General features: G+C 42.6%; 1 protein-coding gene across 2 annotated transcripts; it reads right to left on the minus strand.

Moving 5' to 3' along the window:
- Nucleotides 1-103: 103 nt before the first annotated feature.
- On the minus strand, nt 104-5,835 carry scoca (short coiled-coil protein a). Of its 2 annotated transcripts, none has more exons than XM_032562378.1 (4): nt 5,585-5,835; nt 2,716-2,787; nt 2,551-2,631; nt 104-2,070 (listed from the first exon to the last, which is right to left on the minus strand). In XM_032562378.1, exons 1-4 carry the CDS (start codon nt 5,628-5,630, stop codon nt 1,928-1,930), a joined length of 342 nt encoding a protein of 113 aa, XP_032418269.1. In that variant the 5' UTR covers nt 5,631-5,835; the 3' UTR covers nt 104-1,927. The 2 variants fall into 2 exon arrangements, with proteins under 2 accessions (XP_032418269.1, XP_032418270.1); XM_032562379.1 differs by lacking the exon at nt 5,585-5,835 and adding an exon at nt 4,570-4,670.
- Between the last annotated feature and the right edge of the window lie 15,026 nt (nt 5,836-20,861).

Genomic DNA, 20,861 nt, shown 5'->3' on the forward strand with positions numbered 1-20,861 from the left:
AGCCACATGTTGGCACTTAACCCGTTTACATTTGTTTGCAACTTGTACATTTGCTCTTGGAAATAAAACTATTTAATACAAAAACAAATCAGATGCATTGCGTTCGTTTTGGGAAATATTTTTATTTTACTGTAGTAGGTCTGTGCAGGTGATAAGACTTGGAGTGCTAACTGTGAGATTTTATTAAACAAAAAAAAAACATTTAAAGGCAAATGTGGACACAAGATATGACTAGCTAGTGTGTAAAAAGGAGGAAATTAGCATGCCAGCATGACACATAACTGCTTAAAGTATAAAAAGTAACCTTGAAAAGCCACAACACAGCCTTTTGAACTTTGACTTTTACAAACCTGAATGCATTTAATCAGCATTTGGCTTGATAAACTGACACAAAGTCAGACATGAAAGAAAAACAGTACATGGTTTACAAAATGTTACACATCTGAAAAACATGGCATGTCTTCACCCCCTCAACTCTAGTGCCTTTAAAACCCGGCGATCACAGACGCACTCCATCCCATCTGAGTTTGAGCTATTTTGTAAATATGGGCAAAAAGGCTCTAGATGTGCAAAGTTGTGGACAGGCATGCTCCAAAATCCTAAGCATTGACTCAAAGGAGGACTAAATACAAATGCAAGTCAAACGTGCACAAATAGACACTAGGTGGTGCTAGAACACCTGCCCTTCTTCCTCTGAACCAAACAAAGTGCCCTTCTGAAATAGTCGTTTTGATTTCCTTAGTGTAAAGCCCAAGGTAGCATTTTCTGGATTTAAAAGCCTACATTACCAATCCCCCATATATTTGCATCTTTGCCTGTATTGAAATCTCTCACTTCAGCTCCATGTGAGCACCTTCCCCGCCAAAACGTCTCTGCACATCACTGTTAATCAGGATGATCTCATGGAACCAATCATGAAAGTAAAACTAAAGCTTCTTTCTCACAACAGACCAGGATTCTCGATATTTATTTCCTTCCAATAAATAATGGCCGTTGTCCTCTACTTTGGTCTATCACATACAATCCTATTAAAATACATTAAAATGTGATAGAAGCTGCTTTTGTACAGCACCGTGTTCACACACAATTTTGAAGCGGCATCAAAATCCAGTTTTCATTCACATTAATCTTTTCGACTCCCCTTTCCTTTGAGGCGGCGGATAGCTCGGACACGCCCTGTCTGCCGCTGCAGATGCGTTTTAACGCCCGTCTCCTACATCCCAGGCCAAACCGATCGGATCAATACCACTCTCAGCCCGTCTTGCTGCTGCTCTGAAAGTATCTCTTTCTTCCCTCGTCATCGTGTTACTTGATCTGTTATGTTCCCTCCATCACTATTAGAGGAACAAGGAACCAAATCTCGGTTGCATTTCCATCTTGAATACCTAAACAAAGATTTTAGTTGCAATGAAAACATAATTGATGGTGTAGCATTTAGCCTTTGTGCTTTCCTTATTGACGCTCTGCAAACTTCCTCAGCTTTATCCAGTTTACTGCTAAATATAGGGACATTTCTTTAGATATGTTAATACTTAAGATATTGCTTAAACATGCCATTATTACACATTTTTCATTCTGCATAACACTGGTCAGCAAATCAACTGCAAGTAGAGGAAAACAGTTGAGCATCATGAGATACAAGACCAACTGAAATACCAGATCCAGCTGTCCAACAACAGAATATACAAAAATAAATTAATTTAACGCTGATAATAAGGTTCACGGTAACAAGGTTGATGTTAAACTCATTTTAGAACATTATGTTTTAAATTGAGGCACAATAACATGTCCCAAAAAATAAACACAAAAGAAAAGTATTTTACAGACGTTATTTTCATATTTACATTTGTTTAGTTCTGACTCAGGTAAATGGTTACGGGGATCTCCAACCCCCTCCGCTCTGTGCCACCTTCTGCTCGACTCCGCCTCACTTCCGCTTGCTCTTGGTGTCGGTGGTCTGGAAGACGCTGGAGGCCGACATGAGGTTCTCGATGTACTGACCGAGGACCTGATTCTCCGACTTCAACTTCAGGTTCTCCTCTTTGACCGCGTCGACTCGAGCCGACAGATCTGAAACATGATAATCAGACTTAAGGTTTGTTCGGATGTTGCATTGACACCCCGGAGATCTTGCAACAAGTTTCTGAAAACTATTCATACCTTAATCTTTTTCACTTTTGTCGCTACAAATTAATGTATTGTATATGATAGACTAACCAAGGAGAACAATTGAAATGGAAGGAAAATACAAAGAAGTAAAAGCTAATCAATAAATCGAGTTCACATATGTGGAATTTAATCTCATCCAGCTGACTCTGTGAACAACATGGTAACTCCTCCAGAGTTACCTCTAAGCTGTGCACTGAACAAACCTCCCCTTTATGCTGGTTTGTTAGATTGGGTACACTCATATCCAACAGCGAAAAGTTTATTTTATAGTGTTCTGGTTGGTTAAGGCTTTGTAGCATCTCTTAACAAATGTGACGAGTTCCCATCTGGGATAGGTGAAACTTCCTGTCATTAAAAAGTAGAGTGGAAGCTTTCGTCTACCTTCCAGTGTGTGCTGCAGCTCCAAAACCTGGTTTATCAACCTTGTCTTCTCCTCCATCTCAACCTGGTTCTCCAGGTCTCCTGAAACACAAATTTATAGTGTTACAATTAAACGTACAGTAAATATAACAATTCTATCTAATACAAAACTGGCATAAGACGTACCATCTATGTCGCAGTTCATGATGAAAAGCTCGTCTTCCTGTTGAGTATACAGGGCTGCAGGTCCTCTGTCGGCTAAGGAAAAAAGGCAGAGATCAGAATGGTTTCCAACAAGCTGCTGATTAAACGGGACGGTTTGAACTTCTTTTAAAACTATTACCAAATTTATTTGTATAGCACATTTCAGCAAAAAGGACATTAAAAATGCTTTACATGAAGGAAATATAAAACACATTGTGGTGGTATAACAGAGGAAAGCAATATAAAGAACTGGATCATTTAAAGTCTTGTACAAAATTTCCTTAATTTTCTTAAGGTCTTTCATCCAGTATAAATGGGCTTTCATTGATTTTTCATTCATTTGAATGTTACTTATTGCTTAATCCCCTCAATGCCAACCATTGAGTCATATAGGCATAAAATTGCTGGTGATGAGCCAGTATTTTGTCCAAACATGAACAGGCAATTAAGCAAAGAAGTAATTTCAAACTGAATCTTTAAGCGATTTCACAATTTTTTCCCCTTTACTCACTTGGTTTAGTGCAAAATACCAATGATGACAAAAGCAACCAGATGATTCTCAAGCAAAACTTAGATAAAAATTGGTTGTCGGTTGAAGGTTGGCTGAAGAAGGAAAATATGGATAATATTTGTCTGGGAGGAACATTTTTCCCCCCATGTTTGGTATCAATTTAAAAATCACAGAATCTGGAACGATTTGCCTCACATCTGTACAACAACCTGATTCCAAATTAGTATTTCAATGGCTTTGTGTCTCCACATACAGTCGTACTGAAAAGAAACTACCTTAAATTCCTGGGTTTTATACAACCCATCATTTTGTTATTGCCTTTGTTTATTAAGTTTTGCCATGGCGGAATCTGTGCATTCAGGTATTTCAATAAAAACCTGATTATAATATACGAAGCTGAAGTTGGTTTCTGATTCTGGAAATGGCTAAAGGACGATTCCACCAAATAGTAATCTGAACTTTAATAATTAATAATAATTCATATGATTGGCTACAGAGACTGGATTAAAGATGTAGCAAAGAAGTTCACTTAAAGACCTTCAAAAAGTTAGGAAATTTAAGATTCAGACTGCTTTGAAAAATGTCTCTCCAGGAACAAAACATATATGAAAAAGGTAGTAAACACATTTTTTCCAATGAATGTAAATGAATAAAGAGATTGCGACCGGACATTTTGTATTAGAAAAGTTGTATAAAACAAGGAACGGATTAAATTCGAAATTATAATAGGTACTAAAAATGCTATGAGAGCTCAGAAACCAGAGTTCAGGTGGCTCTGGTCGAGTGGTGATGGGTAAAGACACCGCGCCCTGGATGTCAGTGGTGAATCCCTGTCTGCTTTCTGCGAGCACGATTCATTTCACCACTGAAGTCACGATTTAATGAACCAGGATTGTGTATGTACAGTTGATCATTTGTGAGAAATAGCTACATTTAAGAACAGCAACTAGACACCACGAAACCTAAAGGCGTCATAATTTTAGGCTAACCGAGCCACAGCTAAAGAGCCTGTCCGATAATGGGTTTCTGTGAGTTAGCTTTTAAGCTAATTAGCTTAGCGACTAGCCATGCTAACCACTTCCAGCATCAAATGCAGAGTAAATGTGACGCGAGAGCCGCGGAACATAAACCGTGTTTCCAGACTCGCATTTGGAAGAGACTCTCTGATCAATAATTTGAACATTGGGTGTTAGAAGCAAGCCTCCGAACTGTTTTTGAGTTATTTTCTGCTGGTGACTACTTTTAGCTTCATATAATCCAATTTAAACAGCCAGGTAAGAGTTTTCTCCTCATCGTTGTAGGAAACAGAAATGACATTTACTTACCTACAGTAAAAAAAAAAAAGAACCACCTTTTCGCTTAGCCGAATTACTCTATGATGTTACTGTACCGAGTTGATGATGAGGAAGATGACGACAGCTGATATCTTCAAAAAAAAACAAAAAACCTGAACCATGTGTGTAACAACATCTACCGAAAGGGGGCGCAATACCAGCAGCTCACAGGAATAGGTAAACCATCACATCTCAAGCAATGAGTAGAGCAGCCCCTGGCTGCGGCCTGTAGGTAGAGCTACTGGAATAAGTGAGGCAACAGTTGTATGGCAGGACGATTGAGGCATTTATCTGATACCTTTTATTCCAGAAGTATTATTTCTTCTGTTGGTTCGCTCGTTCTCTCTCTGCGTTACTGAAAGAAACATTTCACTTTTATGTTACCCTAACCCTAACCCTAACACTGTTTGCCTCATTACTAATGAGTGATTAATATTAATGAGTGTTTTGAGTGTCGTCCTCAAGTGCTTCCTCAAGTGATATTTTCTCATTTAAGTCAAATGTTGTGAATCAAGCAGAACCGTACAAAGCAACTCTTAAAAAATGATTCTGGCAAGTTTTAGTCTCATTAGGTGTCCAATAGTAAGACAAATGCCTATATAGATCAAAGTGGCTATTTTTAACGCAGTCGCATTTATTAATTTTCAGCTCAAATTTGTGGTGTGATCTGATATTTAGAAGTGGAGAGAGTTTTTAGATGAGAAAGTTTAACTGGATGAAGTATTGTTAAGAGCTACGCATTCGTCCTGTTCCTGTCAGAGCACACCCACACAGCCACACCATCTGCCTCATGGCCCTTTGTCCCGTCTATCAGGTGTGTAGTGAGCTGAATGTAGGACAATTGTTAGTTTATTCAAATGTGGACAGTTATGTCACACTCGTGAATCACTCACTGTGAATTTCCTATGCAAAAAACAAACAAATTCTAGCTGAATTTGAAACCGGTTCCAGAGGAAGGATCTGGTCTCTTTAAGAGATCTTTAAAGGTTAAAAACAACTTCTGTACCTGAGTCGTCTGCCAGAGAGATGGTCGTAAACGTCCCATCATCCATGTCCACGTTGGCCTCGAGGGCCTGAGTCTCTTTGTCGTCCTCCAGCTTTTATAGTTGTTGTTTTTTTGTAGTTTGTTTTTTATCTGTCACAATCCTTCATTACCGTCAGTATTTCCAGGTTTCTAGCTCCCTCTTTCCTCCTGCTTTCTTTCACTTTTGTCCTGCCTGCTCACGCACCTGCTACTCGAATCGTCCGCACGAGCTTGGTTACCTGTCCTACCTGACTGGCAGCTCAGGTTACACTGCTGTCATGGCAACACCTGAAGCACTACAAGAGACGATCTACAGGAAAAATACCAAGGGTCAAAGATTAAACTCCAGAAGGCTCATGTGAAACACACTCATAAACGTGCACTTAAACTTGACATTAAGAGTGCTTTTAGTGACTGACTTGTAAACAGTCTGCAGCTCACAGGGTGGGGTGGGAATGGTTACCTACCGGTGTTTAGCTTTGTTTAAGCTTATTTAAGCTGAACACTAAGGAGTAGAGCAGTAGATGGCTGCAGTTGGTCTGTGGGAGCGACATCTGCCCTGCTGGTTAACTCTGAATATTGCAGGAGAGAGACAAACTCCATCGTGTTTCAGCTGAGATCAATCTGGAGAGAGGATTCACAACAATCCCTCATGTACAAACATCTGTACCAGACGCAGGCTGATTAATTTGAAAAGTAACTATTTAAAATAAATTTTAAAAAAGTCAGTTAAGGACAAACCTGATCCAGATCACCCAGATAGCTAGGGGTTTTTTTGTCATTTAAAACTGTGTTTTGATTTTAGTCAGACTATCTTTCTCTGGTGCTACAATTTATTTGATAGTCTGAAACATTTAATCAATCAATCAATCAAATTTTATTTGTATAACACATTTCAGCAGCAAGGCATTTCAAAGTGCTTTACATCATTACAAACACAGAAACACAATGCAATATAGAATTTAAGAGCGATAAAATGAAAAAAAAAAGATGTTTGGTCCTTCATGGGCGGATCCAACAAGATTCAAGTTCATGCTTTTGGTTTGCTCAGGTTTTTATATCTAACGAAGCAAACAAACATGTTTCCAAAATCAGAACTGGGAATGTTTATTGTTGTTTCTTTTCTTAGAAATAGTTCCTTGTTAACCTTACGTGTGTACTTCTTGAGTGAGATTTTTTATTCGTCTATTATGCCTTTTGGGTTTTTAACTCAAAACTGAGGTAAGAGTTGCAACCAAGATGTCTAAACATCATCAGAGTTGATGTGCTAAAAACCAGAGGAAGCCTTTTATTTGCATTTCAGCAAGGCTTCATCACAGCAAACAGATTTCCAGACACAAACTCACGCTCAACACTGAGCATCCTGCAGGAGACACAAACATGCTGATGTGCTCTCTCTGCAGCGGAGACGGGCAGATGGACGAGTGCTCTTTTACAGCCTCTTCTGCTCTCAGTGCGCTAATGTGTCTGCACGTGCATGTGTGTTTGTACGCCCCCCCGCGCCTAACATAACGCTGGCAGCGAGTCGATGCCAAAGTGGGCATCTGGTCTGTGGACTATCACAGGGGAGTGGAGACAGAAAGGGAACGAACAATCTCTTCTCCTTGGCTCCCTCTTCACAAAGATCTGGATGATGCCACCCATCAATAATCAGACAAAACAGACACACAAGGAGAAGAACACACTGGCTGCACCATCCAACCAACAAGCCAGTTGAAAAACAAGAGAAAAACAAAAAGCAACCTGTGGGACAAACTGGAAAGACCAAATGCAATTTATGAAAAAGTCTTTGGTCAGTTATAGATTTCTTCTGTCCTGGCGTCTTGTCACAGGTCAGCATATCTATCTGTCTATTTGTCTGTTTGTCTGTCTGTCTGTATGTCTATCCATCCATCCATCCATCCATCCATCCATCCATCCATCCATCCATCCATCCATCCATCCATCCACCCACTTCAGGGTTTGCAGGCTGCCAGTAAACATTGCAGAGCGTATTTACCCTCCATCTTCCCCCTCCTCTTCCTGACTCTTTCCTCTGTTCCTGCTTCAGACTTAGCTCACTCTCATTTACTCTACAGGAGCAGGTAAAACACACACAAACTGGCTCCTGAAAACACACAGTCTCTTCCTGCTTTCTGAAATCACAGAGCAGTGCTTCCGACTCGCCAGTCTCACCTGTTCCACCGACTGTCCACCACAGCATCAAACTAAGCTCTCCAAACAGAGGAGAGAACTTTGGCCAACCCATCTACATGGGCAGGTCAAGTTAACTTCTTCATACTTGTTCCAATATTGTGCAATGTCAACTGGAAGAGAAGAATAAAAGTTGTAAACTGTTTGGAAGTAAAAGTATCCTATTAATGTTTAACAATTAATGTGATTTATTTATGGCTTAAAGGTTGGTCAAGTTGTCAATTAATCCCACCTCACATATCCAGTGCACTGTAATAGTGAGGAAAAAGGCAAACAAATATCACACATTGTTTGGTTTGGTGCAACGACTGCTGCAGTCTAGTTCCTGCTTATCTTGTTTACTGTATCATACTGTAAGTGTGTTCAGTTCATGCAGTTTAACCTTTGACCTGGAGCATCTAAACAGGGCAGCCAGTTGACTCCTGGTAGGTTAAGAAATGGCTGAACAGAGGTGGTGGAAGTAATCAAGTTAATCCTAACAATTATTGTAATTTTGAAGAGAACAACACACACAAAATGCAGATTTCCAGGCCATTATGAAAGGGCAATCAACATGTTGGAAAACATAGATTATTGTTTCATCTACAGCACCTTTGGCCATCTTCTAAGTGAATTACAGTTGTCTTATTTTTAAGGCTTACCCCAGAACCTCAGCTAGATTTAATCTGAATACAAGATACTTCTGGTCACAATCATAAGGTAAAGAAAGACGTTGCATGTCTTTGGCTTGTAAGCAGATCTCAAGCTGAGCTTTAAAATGCAAACAGAAGAAACAGGAGCAGCAGCCAAAACAAACAGTGTGGGTAATGTACTGAAAACAGCATTTAAACTCAGACAGACTGTTCATCAGCTGACTGAATGTTGATGGCAATAAGTAAAAAATATATATATATATATATATATGCATTAATAAGTGAAACATGTAAAAAAACATAGATAATGTAGTGACGAAGCTCCGCTGATCTTTCTGATCACTTCAAAAATGCTTTTTGACATGCCAGAGGTGTTTCCTGTAGGTTCTTGCTTCGTGAGGTGAAGATGGCTTCATGGAGGGCTTCCATAGTTTAAACTGACTTTTTTTTAAATCTGCCTTGCTGTTCTTCCATAAATATTTTCAGTAAACAGCAGCATCTCTCGATAGTTGCAAGTTGCAACATCTCAACATAGCCAGCAGTGGTTTAAAACCGAGGGCACAATCTTTCATAAACGTTTTTCTTTCTGGCACGAAAGTGTCCCATCTTTGGTGTTCCCTTGCAAAGTTGAAATGAGGATGTTTGTGGCCGTTAAAGATGATTTCTTTCTTACAGATACTCTATGGTTTGGGGCTACATCCAGTAAGGGTTTTAATTTGGGTTGTGGATCTACCAGTGTCTTCATAAACAGCCCAACTGATTATATGACTCTGCATAAATTGTATTTATTTGGATCTCCTTGCTTTTTGACCTATAACCCTCTAGATTTTTTAAGAGATGACTCTCTTACTGGATGGAAAGCCTCTTTGCCATCAACAAGTCATGACTGGGTGGGAGGTGCCAAGAAATGGGCATATTTTTTAGGAGCTTCCGTCTAAAGCTTTTAATCAGTCGATGGATAGCCTGTCTGAGTTTAAATGCAGTTGTCAATCTGCTCTACTAAAGTTTTGTTCCTAAAAACAAATCCGTCTAAGAAAAGGTTTTTGATGATTGAAAGAGTCTTTCAGACGAAATCAGCCAGAATATCACAGAAATGTGGACCTCTTTAAGTCTGGTTCCTCAATGATTTTAATGCCTGAAGGCGCTACATTCATCTGTTTAATAAATTAAAATACAGAAATGCATGAGAATGTTGAATCAACATGTTAAGTACGTTTTTTGTAGGATATCCTTTGTGGGATAGGAAAATAGGAAAAATTTAGTCAGATTTCATATCAAATGGAAAAAAAGGGGCTATGACTCACCTTATTGAGTGAATATAAATATCTGGTTCAAATGTGAGTGTATGTACTGTGTATATGTCAACGTTACAAACTTTTGCCCCTCCATTCAAACTTTGTGTTTTCAGTCTTCCTCATTTTGCTTTTTCTCCACATTGAGCTAAATCCACATAAGAATGTTTCCAACATTGTCTTATAACACGGCAACAGGATTTTCATTAATATCGAGAGGAACTGTAAGAAACCTTTCTCACGCATCGTAATCACCGCCGCTGCAACTAAGATTCCCTCTCAAGTAAAGAGGTCTTGATAATGAAAGAGCCACTTTTTGTTTTTCTGTTTTTGCAGAAACAACAGCCCTACTTAATTGTTCTCTTTGCCTTGTGTAATAATGACATGACAAGAAAACGCGGAATAACAGCTATTAAAGGATTTTCTGTGACTGATGAGTGAGTCAGTGTGTGGTCGTATTGTTGACATCAGTCAGTCTGTTTCTCCAGCTGACCTGCGAGGACACGTCTTGCTGCTGTCAAGAAGTCAAAAACATATATTAAATTCTAAATTCAGAAGTTAGTCTGTCACATTGTTGCACATCAGCACTTATGTCTGAAACCCCAATTATTTAAATGTGGAAACCTTAGGGGGAATTTAGTTCAGTCTTTATTAGAGCAAGCGGTTAATCCCGAAATAACTTTTTCTGTGTTTTACAGCTGGGAATGGTTTTCATTTCAGAACCAAAGTCAAGACTCTTTCTCTTTTTAGGGGTCAAATCAGTTTAAATTTATCTGCAGTCATTCTTTATCAGTTCATGACAAAAAGCTCCTTTACTTTGGTATTTTCTTGTTGTTATTTCTTAACAAGTGTAAAACCATTGTAAGCTAGCGTCTGCTACTGGCTTCATACATGCAAAAAGGAGACCTTTACATATGTTTTGCTAACACATTTGGACACATGGATATTTAATATAAATTATGACAACACTGACCACAAGATGTCATCACTAAAATGAAATCACGTGAACCACAGCAGGTTGTAGCTAATTGATATGAAAGTGTATGCGCAGTTGCCTGGGCAACCACCCAGGGCGGCATCTTACAGGGGGAGGCATTGTTGCTATTTGTCAGAGAGTATTTGGGAGAAATGTGGGACCACCAGTAAATAAAAGTAAGCTAAAACAGAATTGGACTATGTGACACCGCATTATTGACAATGAATTATGTTCATCATTGACTTTCAACATTTAGCATCCCGGTAATTCAATTTGTTTCACCTGTAATTAATCATGTAGTTTTGGGCTTATCTGTGTGGAACTTTCTGATTTGTCCAACATAGCTCTATTTGTATTTGTGTTGGTTTTATTTGTCATCCGATAATCTCCATTGTTTTCACAGATCCATCAGTAAATCAGTCCAGTATGTAAAGAGTGTCATAAGTTTTTATTAGCAGATATCTTTGCTTATGTTTGTGGGGGTATATGTCTACTCACAGTCATGTTGTGAGTCATGTTGTTGCAGTGCTGTGAGTGGGGGGTATGCATGCTTTTGTGCACAGGGTCTTTACATGCTCACAATACGCAGAAGATGTCAAAAATACCTATTTGTGTGGATTTGTGCATGTTCACCCTTTAGCACTTTGGAAGTTAACATATTCTGAAGAGAAACAAGATGTCGCTTAATGGCGGAGGACATGTGCATCTCATTATGCCTTCATTAGCATATTTACCCAGCATCCTTTGTGATTATGGTATGCTCATGTAAGTGTGTGTTCGTTTGTTTTGTGGCTTTGTATCTGGCTAGTACTGCATCCCACCTTTGTCGCTCTATTATTTTTATCTAAACATGCCTGTTTTTCCAAATCGTTCTTTTTAACCAACAAAAATCTGAAAATCTTAGTTTTTCATTTGTGTCAAACTCTGGGGTTTTAGACTTGACATTGTCTATTGATTTGTATTTATTGATCTAATTGAACCAAATTTAGTTTGATTGATTCATAACATTTGGAAGCCTGACCAACGTGGACTGAGCGGCTTCACTCACTTCCTCCCGCTGCCACTGCTAAAACTACAGGCAGACTACAATTCTAAAACAGCGCAGAATATTGACATCATCGTTCATAATTTCTTCTTCTATTTGCTGATTGGCCCGATTGAAATTCCATCAGAGGAAATCCAAGTGAAAGAAGGGAAAACCCAGGGAAGGCTTGGTTGTCTTACCTGAACTATGGATCTCAGCCATTGACATCTTTGCTGCTATTCTGATTATCTGCACCATATTGGCCTACTTTGTGTTGGTTTGTTACATAACATAACATTAAATCTATTGAAGTTTATGTTAGTAATATTACCAGATTTTTATGAAGGGTCAAGAACACTTTTGAAAGGCACTGTACACATTGTCTATGCTGAGATATTTTTTAATGGTCAGTATGTTGCATGTTATGTATTCATTTTGGTGTATTTTGTACTGTGTCATGTCTTTGCTCTGCTTCTTGCTCCTCCTGGTGTATCTCCTCTTTGTCTGTTTAACAGCTTCTTAGTGCGTACTACTCCACATTTTATTACTCTTAACGGAAAATCTGAAGTTAGAGTCTCTCACTATCCAAGTTTCTTCAATGTCTCATTAGGAGAGTGTGATCTGCCATCATTGTTTGTTGCTTTCTGTGTTGAAGTCTCTTCTGTGATACCTGATTTTACCCAGTTATCTTGGACTCTTTGTTATGTTACTTCATCTGCCTCAGCAGTCCAATGCTACATGATTAAACTTCATAATTGCAATTATCTTTAAGAAAAATAAAACATAACATTTCTACAGCTTATCCTACATATAGCTGCTCTGAAACAGCTGACTCTGCAGAAAACAAAATGCTCCGCCTCCTCTTCTCCGACCTCCATGGTGACTGTGGTCACCACCTCTTCTGATCCAGACAGTCATTTCAGACTGTTACAGCTCTGTGCAGGAAGAGTAAACACTGGGGTGATTTGTGCAGTAAGAGTGGCTAGCAATAACATGCCTGTTTGAAAAAAACTGCAGCCATTGCAGCACATATACTGTAAGTCTAACACCAGCGCAGGGGAAAGTTTTTGCACTCATTAGCTTATACACTACCTGGCAGATTTAAAAGTCAAAATATGGATGTGGTTAAGCAGTTAGTTTGATTAGTCTGTTGCAAAACAATTCATTCCTCTTAAATTTATTTAGCATTTTACACATTATACCCACAAACATCGTATTATATCAAGGTTGCTTGTTGAACACAGACAAAACATAGCAAGTAATTGTCAAGCAGAAAGTAAAAAATGTGTTTCATGTAAAAGCTTTGAAGTGTGACATCTTGCATTTGTATTCAGCCCTTTTTACTCTAATAGTGCAATTAAATTCTAGTATCAATACAATACAAGAAGAACTCAGTGGTAAGAACATTGACCACATGTTAATTTTGGAGGAGCTGCATAGATGCACAGTTGTTGAAAAAAAGCCATAAGAAGATGCGTCCCAATGCACAATAGATCCTCTTTGGGAGAAATCGTGCAGTGGTAGATATATTTCAGTCAGCAACAAGTTATTTATCCCTAAATCATAGCTTCTGTTCCCCTAAATAACCAACTTAGAAGTTGTCCTATGATTCTGGAAAAATGTTGCACCATTCTAGAGGCTTTTAATTATTGGCTTGCAAAAATTCAACAAACCATAACATTGTCGCACAGTGTGTGTTTACATGCAAATTAACTTACAGATTAGGAAAACAATTACAAAATGTATGCTTATGGCATAAAATACATAAATAAACAAACCCTCCATATCTACTGAAACAGCCCACACAGCAACAGTCTGCGTTTTTTTTTTTTTTTTTTTTTTTGAAAAGTCACAAACTTTGATGTGCTTTGAATTTCTAACGGCGCCTATGAAACTCAGATATGTGTGAAATAATTGTAAAAACAGGCAGATTTTGCTTTTATGACAACTGAAATGAAAGCAAATATCTGTAAAAACTAAGATGAATTACCTTGGCACCCTGTGTATTTTGACTTTGTCTGAAATTAAATTCTGCTTCACAGACTGAAGCCCTGTGATGGACCGGTGACTTGTCCTGGGTGTACCATATTTTACTTACTTTTTAATGCAGTGTTGGCCCATGCAAAGGACTTTGTGATATTCCAGTTTGAAAGGTGCAATATAAATAAAGATTTACTTACTTACTTGCTTACTTACTCTGCCTCTTGCCCAGTGACCACTGGACTCCTCCCAGTAGTCCTGTAAGGATAAGCGGGTAAATGGATTAACTGAAACATTTAAGTTTGAAAAAAAATGAAAATGACGAGAAATGTTTATGGGGACAGATTGCTTGACCAACTAAGGGTTGCTTAGTGTTTTTCTCAGATGTTTTAAAGCAAACATCTGGATTGTGGTTGAGCATCCTTGTGCACCTAAGTGAGGTATCTCTCCTTTGTCCTTTTATCCACCAATTTCCAGCCATCCTCCTTCCTTTCATGCAATTCTCTACTCTCCCTGTAGCTCATCAATATATCAGGCACCCTGATTCTCTCTCTCTTTATCTCACTCTTGGAGGCAGTGCTGTGTACATTAAAAATTTAAGAGCAGACGGTCTGGTGCAACAGCCCGGCAACCTCTCCAGTGAGAAAGAAAGACAGACAGGGGACTGTTTCTGTCTTTCCTTCTGCTTTTAGGAGGAGTGGGAACTCCAGAAAGGCAAAGGGCCCAAGGAAAACCCCATTCTGCCTCTGGGTATCACCAAGCATATATAAGGGTAGTCCTCCGGGCGAACGGTGCATCCTGAATGTCAAAAAGCTGCAAAAGTTGACGTGGCCGCCTTAGCGGAAGAAATAAAAATGTAGGAGGGGGAGTTATGTGGTGTCTGTGTGGGAGGAAATGTTCAAATGAGGTTAAACACATTTCTCCTGCCTGGGTTTGTTTGGTCTGCATGTCCCTGATTGGTTTGTGATGCAACAGAAACGCAGACCCAACACTTCCTTCCAGTCCTTGCTTCCCAACCGTGAGCCTGTCTGTTTGTCTCCACACGTGTGCATGTCCTTTGTGTAAACTCATTCTTTACCACCCACACTCAAAGTCGTGAGCAGACAAACCGGCAAGACGGTGACAAAAGAAAAGAATTACGTCTTTCCCCTGTTCAAGACTGAACAACAAATGATCTTTTGTGCCTCGTGTGTGCGTGCACCGGCAGATCGAGTGAAAACAGCTTAGGCCATGTCTCAATAAACACTCCGGCTTTCTAAACACAACTCTGTTCCTCAATCTACCAACAAATGTCACATTTTGCATGTTTTTCTCCTCTACATGCTGTTATATTCATTGAATCTAACCAGAGTGGAGAGCAGAAAGCTAAAACTGGAGGGTTTTTTTATCTAATGGAGGGAACCCATATTTTAGCTGAACAATAGTTGTTTGCAGCTGGACACTCCCCCGCTTCAAAAAACTCCTGCAAGTCGTTCTCACAAGGTCAGAGCTGAAAACCAAAAAGGACGGACCATCTCACTTTAAAACCAGTGTGGAGTGTGTAAAATAACATTCCATTCATTCCTAAAGCACTAAGCCCTCCAGACTGGCCAGCAACACAAGAATACCAGTTACAACCACACACACACACACACACCCCCACACACACACACCCACACGCCTACATACACACATGCACAGCGGTTGTTTCTTCTCCTTTGTTATCACACTGCTTGTAGACCTTGCTGCTTGATGTTAAGCAGGGATTTTGGTGTATAGGGTAGCACAAGAGGAAGTTTCAGTGATAAGTCCATCCAGGATCAAATATTTGTCAGACATTTTTGGATTTGGTCTTCAATTTGTTCTAAATGAAGACAAAATTACTTAAAGTTTTGAGAAACTTCAAAGCAGTTTTCCATGACTCTCACCCACACTGCTTAGCTTATTTTCTCATCCATCCCAACTGATTATTTCTTTGTTGCTACAATGCTTCACTGCTATAAATCCCATATTGTTGAAATCCTCTTTATCCCTTTAAATGCCACCACGTGTGTGAGAAAAACGCAGGAGATATAAATATCTGCACCTATTAGAAAATGTGTAATCATCTCTACCAATTCTGCTATTGACACTTATTTGCTGTCATGATTTGGACTGAATAGTTGAAGTTTAAAGAAAGACACCAGAAGCAATTTAATATAAAAGAAGTGCACATCAACTTTCTATTTATTTTGTAAAGTGGAGGGTTTGTGCTTAGTTTTACTTAATTTAATATTGTATTGGTAACCCAACACAGTCCAGGTGCAAACAATGCCAGTAAACACCAAAAACCCAAAAACCGTTTAAATTAAAACGAGCGGTACTGGGAGCAATTGTACTAAACACATAGAGTGAGACTGAGGTAGCTGCAAAACAATAAAAAAATAAAATAAAATATAGCACAAACCCAAGTTAAGAGAAAACTCATGATACCAAGTCAGGAAAGAGAACTTTTTCAGCCAAAATTATTCAGTCGTCTTGCTTTGCACACATAAACTTAAAGACCATCAAATTCGTAATCCATCCATCCATCCATCCATCCATCCATCTTCTTCCGCTTATCCGAGGTCGGGTCGCGGGGGTAGCAGCTTCAGAAGGGAGGCCCAGACTTCCCTCTCCCCAGCCACTTCTTCTAGCTCCTCCGGGGGAATCCCGAGGCGTTCCCAGGCCAGCCGAGAGACATAGTCCCTCCAGCGTGTCCTGGGTCTTCCCCGGGGCCTCCTCCCGGTGGGACGTGCCCGGAACACCTCACCAGGGAGGCGTCCAGGAGGCATCCTGACCAGATGCCCGAGCCACCTCAACTGGCTCCTCTCGATGTGAAGGAGCAGCGGCTCTACTCTGAGTCCCTCCCGGATGACTGAGCTTCTCACCCTATCTCTAAGGGAGAGCCCAGCCACCCTACGGAGAAAACCCATTTCGGCCGCTTGTATCCGCGATCTCGTTCTTTCGGTCATGACCCAAAGCTCATGACCATAGATGAGGGTGGGAACGTAGATCGACCGGTAAATCGAGAGCTTCGCTTTTTGGCTCAGCTCTCTCTTCACCACGACGGACCGGTACAGCGCCCGCTTGACAGCAGACGCTGCGCCAATCCGCCTGTCGATCTCCCGCTCCCTTCTTCCCCCATTCGTGAACAAGATCCCGAGATACTTAAACTCCTCCACTTGGGGCAGGACACCCCCCCTGACCCGGAGAAGGCACTCTACCCTTTTCCGGCTCAAGACCATGGCCTCGGATTTGGAGGCACTGATCCCCATCCCGGCCGCTTCACACTCGGCTGCGAACCGCTCCAGCGAGAGCTGCAGATCACGATCTGATGAAGCCAAAAGGACCACATCGTCTGCGAAAAGCAGAGATGAGATCCTAAGGCCACCAAATCGGATCCCCTCAACACCTTGGCTGCGCCTAGAAATTCTGTCCATGAAAGTGATGAACAGAATCGGTGACAAAGGGCAGCCCTGGCGGAGTCCAACTCTCACCGGAAACGAGCCCGACTTACTGCCGGCAATGCGGACCAGACTCTGACACCGGTCATACAGGGACCTGACAGCCCGTATCAAAGGGCCCGGTACCCCATACTCCCGGAGAACCCCCCACAGGGCTCCCCGAGGGACACGGTCGAACGCCTTCTCCAAGTCCACAAAACACATGTAGACTGGTTGGGCGAACTCCCATGCACCCTCCAGGACCCTGCCGAGGGTGTAGAGCTGGTCCAGCGTTCCACGACCAGGACGAAAACCACACTGCTCTTCCTGAATCCGAGGTTCGACTATCCGACGGACCCTCCTCTCCAGGACCCCTGAATAGACCTTGCCAGGGAGGCTTAAGAGTGTGACCCCTCTATAATTGGAGCACACCCTCCGGTCCCCCTTTTTAAACAGGGGGACCACCACCCCAGTCTGCCAATCCAGGGGAACTGCCCCCGATGTCCATGCGACATTGCAGAGTCGCGTCAACCAACACAACCCTACAACATCCAGAGCCTTAAGGAACTCCGGGCGGATCTCATCCACCCCCGGGGCCCTGCCACCGAGGAGCTTTTTAACCACCTCGGCGACCTCGCCCCCAGAGATTGGAGAGCCCAACCCAGAGTCCCCAGGCTCCGCTTCCTCAGTGGAAGGCATGTTGGTGGGATTGAGGAGGTCTTCGAAGTACTCTGCCCACCGGCCCACAACGTCCCGAGTAGAGGTCAGCAGCACACCATCCCCACTATAAACAGTGTTGGTGCTGCACCGCTTCCCCCCCCTGAGACGCCGGATGGTGGACCAGAATCGCCTCGAAGCCGTACGGAAGTCTTTCTCCATGGCCTCTCCAAACTCCTCCCACGCCCGAGTTTTTGCCTCAGCAACCGCCCGAGCCGCATGCCGCTTCGCCCGCCGGTACCCATCAGCTGCTTCCGGAGTCCCACAGGCCAAAAAGGCCCGATAGGACTCCTTCTTCAGCCTGACGGCATCCCTCACCGAAGGTGTCCACCAGCGGGTTCGAGGGTTGCCGCCGCGACAGGCACCGACAACCTTGCGGCCACAGCTCCGATCGGCCGCCTCGACAATGGAGGCACGGAACACGGTCCACTCAGACTCCATGTCCCCCACCTCCCCCGGGACGTGTTCGAAGTTTTGCCGGAGATGGGAGTTAAAGCTCCGTCTCACAGGGGATTCCGCCAGACGTTCCCAGCAGACCCTCACAACACGTTTGGGCCTGCCAGGTCTGACCGGCTTTCGCCCCCACCACCGGAGCCAACTCACCACCAGGTAGTGGTCAGTGGACAGCTCCGCACCTCTCTTCACCCGAGTGTCCAAGACATACGGCCGCAGATCCGATGAGACGATGACAAAGTCGATCATCGAACTGCGGCCTAGGGTGTCCTGGTGCCAAGTGCACATATGGACACCCTTATGCTTGAACATGGTGTTCGTTATGGACAATCCATGGCGAGCACAGAAGTCCAGCAACAGAACACCGCTCGAGTTCAGGTCGGGCGGGCCGTTCCTCCCAACCACGCCCCTCCAGGTCTCACTGTCATTGCCCACGTGAGCGTTGAAGTCCCCCAGCAGAACAAGGGAGTCCCCAGGAGGAGCACTCTCCAGTACCCCCTCTAAGGACTCCAAAAAGGGTGGGTAATCTGAACTGTCGTTCGGCCCGTAAGCACAAACGACAGTCAGAACCCGTCCCCCCACCCGTAGGCGGAGGGATGCTACCCTCTCATTCACCGGGGTAAACCCCAACGTACAGGCGCCGAGATGGGGAGCAACAAGTATGCCCACTCCTGCCCGACGCCTCTCACCTTGGGCAACTCCAGAGTGGAAGTATGTCCAGCCCCTCTCAAGGAGACTGGTTCCAGAACCAGAGCCGTGCGTCGAGGTGAGACCGACTATTTCTAGCCGGAACCTCTCGACCTCACGCACTAGCTCCGGCTCCTTCCCCACCAGAGAGGTGACATTCCACGTCCCAAGAGCCAGTTTCTGCAACCGAGGATCGGACCGCCAGGGTCCCCTCCCTCTGCTGCCACCCATCCCACACTGCACCCGACCCCTTTGGCCCCTCCCACGGGTGGTGGGCCCATGGGAGGGGGGGCCCATGTTTCCTCTTCGGGCTGAGCCCGGCCGGGCTCCATGGGTAAAAGCCCGGCCACCAGACGCTCGCCATCGTGCCCCCCCTCCAGGCCTGGCTCCAGAGTGGGGCCCCGGTGACCCGCGTCCGGGCGAGGGAACACCAAGTCCAAAGTTTTCCTTCATCATTGGGGTCTTCGTAATCCATCAGGTATAATATGATTCCAGCTCACACTGTGCATCTATAACAGTTCGGAAGATTTTCAAAGTGTGTTTTGGGGATTTTCTCCATTCTTCTAGTATACCTTTGGTGACCTCAAACACTGATGTTGGACAAGAAGGCCTGGTTCACAGTCTCCACTCTGATTTATCACAAAGATGTTCAATTGGGCTTAGGTCCAATTAAGCCCACACTAAACCTGCTCATCCATGTGTTTATGGACTTTACTTTGAGCACAATTGACAAGTCATGTTCGTACAAGAAGGGGCCATCCCCACGCTGCCCCCCGACAAAGTTAGGAGCATTGTCCAAAATATCTTAATATCAAAAATGTCCTTTCATTTGGACTAGCAGGTTAGGCCTGGCAATCCCACAACATGATCCAAATTTACACTCAACACAATGCATTCAGGGAAGGGCTGTTCTCCTAAAAGCTGCCAACTCCAGACTTGTCCGTTGGATTGTCATGTAGAGTAGCTTTATTAATCACCTGTGAGAACCTGTCTGCACTGATTTAGAGGCCAGAGGCTGTGAGCTTTACCCTCCTGCATCCAACACTTTGCATTTGTAGATGTAAGTCTTGGATGCAGCTGCATCGCTTTGGAAACTTATTAAAACTTTTCCCTGCACCAATTTTGAAGCTTTTCTGAAGCCCATGTAAAGTTAGGAAGCCTACCACTTTGTGACTGAATTGCTGTCACTTGCATTCACTCTCCATTTTCTTCTTAATACCAGTTAGAGTTGACAGTGGAATATTTAGGTGGCATCCTGGTAACTTTTTGTTTGGTTTTAACCAACAATGTTCATGTGCATACTGTAGACTACATTTTGTGATGACTCTAATTATGTCACAGTGGGAGTTCTCTTATTGGACAAGCTTGACTCAAAACATTGTAGGCGGACTTGAAGAAACATTTTTGATTGCTAAGATGTCATCCGTGCCATCAGAGATGTTAAGCACCCGGCAGACGCCATTTGTACTTTAACAGTACAAAGATCAGAAAGCCCATTTGTGGTTGTAGCTATCTTGACTTGTCCATCCGAGAGTCCCAGAATCTTTAACCTCTGAAGCAGAAAAAGGAAATGAATAAGAACCACAGACACATGCTGTTCGTGTTTAATTGCCATGCAGACAGAGGGACTGTGTATGTGCTTATGTCTGTCAGTGTGCGGTATGTGAGCGGGTGAATGGCAGCATGTGTGTGCGTGTGTGTGTTGGTGGGATGGCTAGAAAGAGACAGGCGGGCACATATGGCCTGAACAGTCGGGGATGTAGCTCAGAACTCCCACATGACACAGCAGATAAAAATAAAAATGACAGAGAGAGGCACGTCATGAATGGAGGAGAGAGGGAGTTGTTCTGTGACATGACATA

Source organism: Xiphophorus hellerii, chromosome 5 (assembly GCF_003331165.1).
Source record: "Xiphophorus hellerii strain 12219 chromosome 5, Xiphophorus_hellerii-4.1, whole genome shotgun sequence".
Classification (NCBI taxonomy): Eukaryota; Metazoa; Chordata; class Actinopteri; order Cyprinodontiformes; family Poeciliidae; genus Xiphophorus; species Xiphophorus hellerii.